Consider the following 8,463-nt stretch of genomic DNA (forward strand, 5'->3'; position numbering starts at 1 on the left):
TAAAGTGTGTGTGTGTGTGTGTGTGTGTGTGTGTGTGTGTGTGTGTGTGTGTGTGTGTGTTACTAAAGGGCATCCAAGGAGAGCAAAGGAAGGCACTCAAGGACCCAGTGGACAGAAGGTGAGCTGATCATCAGTATGATTATTAAAGTTGATTAATCGTTTGCATCCCTAATGTGTACCAAGCAAACATTTCTGTTTTTAAACTGAGACGGTATACAAACATACACGAACCCTAAACATTGCTAAATACCCACATTGCTAAATACCCACAGAAAACCATCTTGTATTTTAAACGAACATTGCAACTATGTTTTTGAGTCCGTTTCACTTTGCACCATTGAAACATTGCGCAGAGGAGATGGAGAAAACCGCTGTTAAAATGACTCGCTCTGTCACAGCATTGTTTTGCATTTTGAGGGCAGAGGGAGCAAGACAACTTTGTTCCGTCTCCACAGCACGCCAACACCACTGTTAAGAGTGTGTGTCAGTTCAAGGTCTTTCTTTACCCCCTTTTCTGAGACACTTTGGCCCATGAAGATTAAAGGCACCTCATCCATGTTGTGTATGTTAACGTCACTTTGTGCTCGGTTATTTGGTTTGTCAGAAAATCGTGGAAATTATATCGATTTTCACCTGGAAGTTGGTGGACTGTCTTTGACACAGATGTTCCTGCTCCGATAGAGAGACGAATGCGTTGCCAAACGCGATAAATCCACGACGTCCGGTACCTCCGGAAAGTCCTATTCATTTCTTTGGCAGACAATTAGACAGTTGACTTGACAGGCCTCCACCTGCAGCACACTAGGGGTGGGCGATATGGGCAAAAAAAAAAAATCTCTAAGTTTTAGAATTTTCACGATAACGATAAGTTGACGATAATTTCCAAAAAACACTTGCAAAAACCAGTAGGGCCTATTTCAGGAGGGGGGGGGGGGGACGGGGGTAATCAATGTGTTTGACAGGGCAGGGTGAGTAAAGCAGATAATTTGTAGGCCTATGTAGCCTAAACTGCATGTTACCAAGAGGTCTGCATAAATAATGGCATGTCTACACTAGGCTACATCACAAAGCATGGCAGTATAACATTTATGCTGTCTATTATTTGTGCATGATTCCAGACAAATTTCAATTCTGCACTGGAGGTAGTAGTGCTGCATTTGTGTTGTAACTGGGGAGGGACAGAGAGTTGGGAGAAATGCTGTGCTGAAGAGCTTTAGAATTTAATAACATGCATATGCTCTGGTCTGTAAAGTAATACTTCATCACTTGGCATGAAAACATATCCATGTAAATAAAAAATAGTTTTATAATGTATTGCTTATGATTCTGTTAGATGACAGCCATTTTTGACTGGAAACAGTACATGGATAGGAAACTAGGGCAGCTGCAAATTGCATGTGTTGAATTTCACACATTGTAATTTAACTCACTGCACCAGTCTAACTTAACAGTACTTGTACACCTAAGCAGTTATGCCATCTGTATGCAGGTGGGTGTTTGAGTAGTGAGTAACAGCCACTAATAGTTGTAGAGAACAACATTGCTTAGCCTAGTTCGCTAACTAGCATGCTAACTAGCGATTTCTCAGACCAGAGACAAAGCTATTTATCTTCCTATTTGGCTTTCCATAATCACAGACGATTGCTAAGTAAAGCATATAGTTTCAAAACGCCATCAGCACCATGCAATGGTTGGTTTAGTGGTTGAATTCCTCATGTAAATCCACCATTTGGATAACAGCAACTCTCCTCCAGTGCCCAGCAGCAGCGCTGTCTGTGCACGAGTGACAGTGACACGGATATTTCTCTCTCCTGTCTGGCAAAACGCTGCAGCCCGCCCCCCTCAGCGCTGTCTGCTCATTGGTTCACATACTTTTTTATCCAGTTCACAACTACATTACTATTGGCTGAAAGTCTTGGCTGTCGTCACTGTCTGAATGAGTCCTGTCACAGCGCTTTTGTTGATTTTAGCGTCTTCATAAAAATATCTCGATATTGCAAAATTACTCATCGTCAAAACAACATTTACGATAACTTCGCAGACGGTATATATCGCCCACCCTTACAGCACACACGTTGTTTGAGAACTTATTTTATTTGTAGTTTAGGCCTGCAGCTCTTAATCTAGACGTGGGCCACCTGGTTAGCTTTTTTTTTTCATAACATTCAAATTTTCCTCCGCTTTTCTCCAGTCCCTAACCAGTTTTCCATTGCATCCAAACTTCCGTTCAGCTGCCCCATTGCCATTTTCGGCTGCATATTTAATTACTTCCAGCTTGAATTCAGCAGTATAACTTCTTTTGGGTGGCATATTTCTATTCAGTCGTCATTGTTGTAATGCTAATGTTTTGTTGTGGTAAGTTGTAGGTCTTACTGTACGGTATTGGGCAACACGAGTTGCGCACATACAGTTGTGTGCATAAAAATAGCAGTGCCTTCACAAAGATGAGTAAATGTAAAAAGTCTTCAAATAAATTGCACTTTAATGCCCCAAAATGCTTGAGGACACTGTGCATCCACTTTACATTGTACGTCAAATAAGAAAATTGGGAAAATTAATTCAATTTCAAAGTATTTCATAGAAAGTGGAGAAATGTCAAAAATAGCAGTGCTGACATCTGTCATTGGAAACTCTCAAAGATGTTCTGTAAAAAAACTAGCAAATTCTTGTCAATTCGGCCCGAACTTTGCTTCATCTGCCCTCCTGACATTTAGCAACATTCTAGCCACTCTCCATGTCCAACAACTGTTTTGATCAGCTGTCTTGGACTGCTGAAGTGCCTTTTGTCTGGTAGACTGTTGCTACTGTGGGTGGGAGAGTTCTGGACTTGGACTGTGCGTTGCCTTGGACTGCAATTTAGTGTTGTGCGTTCAGCTGACTTTGAGTATGAGTGCTGCAGTGAATGTTTTTTTTCTTCTGCATTCTAGGGACATAGTCTCTTGCTTGTAAATCAATGTCTTTTTACTGGCTTTGTTAACCACTGATGGAATTGCGCACGGTTGCAATTGCACTGATTTGAATTGCACTGCTTTCAGGTAGGTCTTGATGACTGGCCTGATGTCTGCATTGTTCGCAGAACCCGGATTACCAACCTCCGGTAGTGTAGAGTAGAGAAGAGTGCAGAGGTTGACTGTTTTACGGGTGCTGTAGGCATGCTCACATTGTCTCCGGTCTGGAGGCCTGTCCTGATGGACTTGCGGTCTGTGGTTCCTTCGGCTACCTTGCGGTGGGTGGGCAATAGGGTCATTGGAATGCCTTGCTGCGCAGGTGGGCATTCAATGCCTTACTGCAGTGCTTGTCCGGCCTTAAGTACAATGCGCAAAATCGAATGCCTGAAATTGAACGCACGGCTTGACTTGACTTGTTTTGACAGAAACCAATAATTGTGAGTGGTTTGTATTGTGAGTGTGTGGCTGTGTCTATAGCGTGTGTGTGTTGTCTCTAGAGATGCACAGGATCCAAGATCCGGTTCCGGATCCGGCAGGATAATAGGGTTTTTCAGACTATCTGGATCCGGCAGGATCTTAAGCAGTGGATCCGGTATCCGGCAGTTGCCTAAAAATCAGGATCTGGTGCATCTCTAGCCTAGGCTTTTCAGCCAGTCTTTCACAACCCCAATTGCTGCATGGAGTGAAAGAACTTTGAAGCGGCCAGTGCAGGCAGTGTGGCAGTAAGCCAATGAATCTAAAAAATAGTTTGAGCCAACAAAATAAAAAGGGCCCAGGTGTGCCAGTAGGCTATGTGTTTCAACCCTTTCGTAGGATCCGGTATCAGGTTCCGGATCTGGCAGGATCTTAAGCAGTGGATCCGGCAGGATCTTAAGCAGTGGATCCGGCAGGATCCTAAAAATCAGGATCCGTTGCATTTCTAGTTGTCTCCTATATTATTGACTTAACTTAATTGCTGATAAGGCATGCTCCCTGTTACTTCTCTCACATGTTTTCTTTTTATTCCCAGTGTCCGAGCTCTCCGATCCGCTGATGCTAAGCTGTTAAGGATCTTCACATCAGAGACACTACCTCCATCAGCTCCTTCAAGAGACCCCACACACAGTGTCCTGATCTACAAAATTTGATTGTCATTTTGATATTTCATTGCTTCCACTTTGTCCATATACCTTATGCCTTTATTTGTCTTCTTTTTAATCAACCATATTGTATATATTTTCAGCTATAATCTGTTTGTAACCAGCCCTGGCAGGGGGCTCCCCTAGGTGGCCGTTGGTCTATACTGGCCGTTGGTCTCTGCCTGAGGTTTCTTCCTGGGGTTTTTTTCCAGAGATTTTTCCCCCAATAACAGGGAGTTTTTCCTCACCCTTGCTGCCACCAGGGGCGCGTGTGCGTGTGTGCTTGCGTGCGTCCTTGCATGCGTGCGTCCGTGCATGTGAGACTTATTTGTGCGCGACTGGTGTGTGCACGTCACGTGTATGGGGCGTGTGTGCGCGACACTTGTGTGCGCGACGAGTGAGGCGCGTATGTGCTCGACGCGTATTTGAGAGACGGTTGTGTGCGCGACGCGTGTGAGGCGCGTTTGTGCACGGTGCATTTAAGGGCCATGTGTCTGCGCCGCGTGTGAGACACGTGTGTGTGCGCGACACATGAGACGCGTGTGTGCGCGACGCGTGTATGACACGCGTATGTGCTCGACGTGGGTTTGAGAGACGCGTGTTAGGAGAGACGGTTGTGTGTGCGCGACGGGTGTGTGCACGACACGTGTAAGGGGCGTGTGTGCGCGACGCTTGTGTGCGCGACGAGTGAGACGCGTATGTGCTCGACGCGTATTTGAGAGACGGTTGTGTGCGCGACGCGTGTGAGGCGCGTTTGTGCACGGTGCATGTAAGGGCCATGTGTCTGCGCCGCGTGTGAGACACGTGTGTGTGCGCGACACATGAGACGCGTGTGTGCGCAACGCGTGTATGACACGCGCATGTGCTCGACGTGGGTTTGAGAGACGCGTGTATGAAACACGTATATGCTCGACGCAGGTTTGAGAGAGACGCACGTGTGCGCGCATGTGAGACACGTGAGAGCTTTTGGGTGCATTTTGGGTTTACATAACATGTGTTTGTATCTTATTTAACTTATTTTTATTACATTTGTTTCACACCATGTGTTTTGTATCCTATTTTTATTACGTTTGTTTCACCAACTGTATTCTGTGCCATGATATTAAGTTGACTTTCACTTTGTATACAAATCATCTGATCTGTACAACAATTAAAAAAAATAATGCACCCATCACAAAGTTGCATGGTTCTCTCCTTATTTGTGATATTTCACTCTCCGATACAACTGGACTGAAGTCTGAATCTCTCAGCTAGCCCATTAACCACAGACTGCAACTTTTAAAATGGAAATAAATATCTCACACGTTTAAATGGAAATTCAACATTTGCAAGACACAGAAGCCTTGCAATTGTTTTTTTTTTAATACGTAAAGTTCATATGACCATTTTTTTAAAAATTGGGCCTCAAATTTGGGTTTGTGTGTTCGCATTTGAAATTAACACTGTTTTAGCACCTTTTTAGCACAGTTTTATCCCTTCTCTCCACATCTCTTCATATCCGACATGCTCCTCTCACTCATCTATATTTACTCTCTTTCTCTCTCTCTCTCTCTCTCTCTCTCTCTCTCTCTCTCTCTCTGGACAACTGTTAAAAATTATTTTCTTTTTGTCAAGCAGATAAAACATGTTTTCATGCAGTTTTGGTGCCCTCTGTGAAAATAATGTAGAGCCTATAGTAAATAGCCACGGAAATAAAGATAATGCATGGGATGAGAAGGTGTGTCCAGACTTTTGGCCTATAGGCTATGGGGAGACTGGGGTTGTTTTTTTTTTTTTTTTTATAAACTTGAATCTAATTTCAGGAAAAATGGTATATTTGCAAGGAAACCATTTCTATAGAGATTTGTTGCCACATTTTTTAGGTACATTTCATAGTTTTAGATCCCATAGAATCCATTCTCTTCAAAAGATATGGGTTCTCATAGGCAGCGTGTGCAAATCACACCCTTGGTTGTCACATGTTATTCTAATGGGGGAAATGGAAAATTGTAACCTCACGTCAGGGCTCTCAAGTTTTGAAGTTTGGTTGGAGTGAGATTTTTTTTCGGGAGTGGTGGGGGCCCTCTAGGTGAGTGGTTCTCAAAGTGAGTGCTGGAGACCCCTGGGCCGCGAAGGGATGCCAGGGGGCCGCGGCAAGTAGGCAGGAAAAAATAGCAAAATAGGCTAAAATTAATTAGGCTTGAATAAATTAAAAATAAACAAAAAATGAGCTTATCGCAGTGGCACAATTTCCTTCTGTACAGTGTTTATTCATACAGCCTATTATGCTCTCTGTACTTAAATGGGTTTATGAATGCACCAACTTCATCCAGTTGTGAAACCGGGTGCACTGAAGTGTGGCACAGCTCATGTCAGGTAGCCTGGGAAGTCCATACTGCCTTTAGTTCTAAACAATCGTTTCGATCTGATAATTTATGATTAGGTCTGGTGGTAACCAGGTGTAGTATAATGGGGGAACTGTGCCTTTAAATCTCAGCAGCATCTCCTATGATGTCATTTGCATAATGTGACCTGTGGCACCAATTGGCCATAATTGTTACTTTAAAAAGTGAGTAGTCTTCCCAGCTGGTGGGGACCCATTTGTGTGGCATTGTTGGTGAGAATTTCACCATTTAGTTGGTTGGCGCTTAGTCATCTATGTATATAGCCCTCCACTTCATACAAAAGTGCCAATTGTGTGTAGTTTTGTTACTTAGAGTGACTTTCGGAGCGTGATCAAGTTAACGTATGTCTGGTGCCCACTTCACCTGCTCACTTGGAGCGCAGATGGCTGTTTGGAGCCCTTTTCCCTGCTGCACCCTGATAATGTGTGCCTCGCCGGTCGGGACACATTGCCGACCTTAAAAAATGGTCAATGGTAACTAACTGGCCTAATTCCACTTTCACTTCAGAATATTAGGCCTATGTTATTATATTATTCTTATGAGGGTTTCAAAATCGCGATGTTTAATTTTTACTTGACAAATAGATCCAGTAAAATTAATTCAAATTGTATGTTTTAATATCTACCTAACCACCCAAAAAATTGAGCGTAGGTCTACACCAACGCTCGTCACAGCGAAGGAAAATACAGAAAGAATTGTATTTGCATCATGGGTTGTCTAGGACAGTGGTTTTCAAAGTGGGGACCGGGGACCCCTGGGGGGCTGTGAGGTGTTGCTGTGAGGGTCCGTGGCACGTTGGAAGAAAAAGGTTAGCAAAACAATAGGCCTAGGCCTAATTGAATAATTAATGTACACCAACACAAAAATAGCATAGGCCTACATCTAATTAAAATACATTTCGAAATAGAGAATAGTACTTTGCACTTTGTATTTCATGTCAGTGTCACGGACCAGACAGAAGAGGACCACAAATGCTGGAAATGATTTGAAAGTTTATTGATTTTTGGGGAAAGGGAGTTGGGAGAGTGAGTCCTGGGAACATACGTGCGTGCGTGTGTGCGTGCGTGCGTGCCCCAGCAGCAGAGAAGCATCCGATGGTGGTGGAGGGTCCGGGAATCCTGGGACACACAAACACACAACAGGAGAGATCAATGAACGCAGAAGTACAGGCAAGGGTAGGCAGTAATCGTGGTCGTGAAGTCAGAAAGGCAGGTCGGTTTACCGGGGATCAAGATCAGGCAGGTTTGCAGAGCGGAAGGCAGGTCGGGTTGTCACGGTCTGGAGATCAAGCAGGTTTGCAATCAGGTCCGGGTTCGATCACAGGAGTCAGAGTTGTAGCCAGGAAACAGGAGTCACAGGAGTGAAGTTCACAGACGGTCTGACAAAGGAGAACTGAAAACCAGAGCTTTAAATACAGAGGTTAACGAGTAGAGGGAATGCAGTGCAGCTGGATGGCCAATGAGATGAGAGAGTGAGAACAGGTGGAGCAATTAGGCAGAGCAGAGTGGAGAGTGAGGGATAATTGAAAGTGATTAAGCTTGTAGACAGAAGCCAGGAGAGATATCATGACAGTCAGTGAATTAAAAGTATTTGAATTTTGTATCCTAATACTTCCCCCCTCTGTATTTTGAAATTTCAAAATAAAAGAAAATACAATAGGCTGAACTATGCAATTGCATAGTAGGAAAACTATGGATGAAATAGTAGCCTATGTAAGTGGAACTAGTAGCTATTAAGGGGTGGATTAGAGAGAGCCTGTTGCAGGTAAATGAATGCATCCTGACAGTGAGCTGTCCATTGGAAAGGAACATTCTTCTCAGTTAGTGCATGCAGAGGAGCAGCATGATGTGCAAAGCCCCTGATGAATTTCCGGTAATAGGAGCAAAGACCCAGGAAAGCTCTGACCTCTGTTGGTGTACGAGGAGTTGGCCAATTCTTGACACTTTCAACATTCCTAGGGTCTGGTTGAATTCCATTTTTGGAGACAATGTGACCTAAAAATCGAACATGGTC

At 43.9% G+C, this 8,463-nt stretch overlaps 1 protein-coding gene across 6 annotated transcripts in view; it reads left to right on the plus strand.

Moving 5' to 3' along the window:
- The window catches only part of LOC134435089 (uncharacterized), a 13,725-nt gene extending 8,487 nt beyond the window's left edge, over positions 1–5,238 (plus strand). For 3 of the 6 annotated variants that reach the window (XM_063183865.1, XM_063183868.1, XM_063183869.1), the window contains 2 exons: positions 69–118; positions 3,958–5,238. In XM_063183865.1, coding sequence (XP_063039935.1) covers positions 69–118; positions 3,958–3,995 — 88 coding nt within the window. In that variant the 3' untranslated portion in view covers positions 3,996–5,238. Of the gene's footprint in view, positions 1–66; positions 119–3,957 lie in introns of all 6 variants that reach the window. The other 3 variants (XM_063183864.1, XM_063183867.1, XM_063183870.1) reach the window with 3 other exon arrangements.
- The last annotated feature ends 3,225 nt before the right edge of the window (positions 5,239–8,463 follow it).

This window comes from Engraulis encrasicolus, chromosome 19 (genome assembly GCF_034702125.1).
Source record: "Engraulis encrasicolus isolate BLACKSEA-1 chromosome 19, IST_EnEncr_1.0, whole genome shotgun sequence".
Classification (NCBI taxonomy): domain Eukaryota; kingdom Metazoa; phylum Chordata; class Actinopteri; order Clupeiformes; family Engraulidae; genus Engraulis; species Engraulis encrasicolus.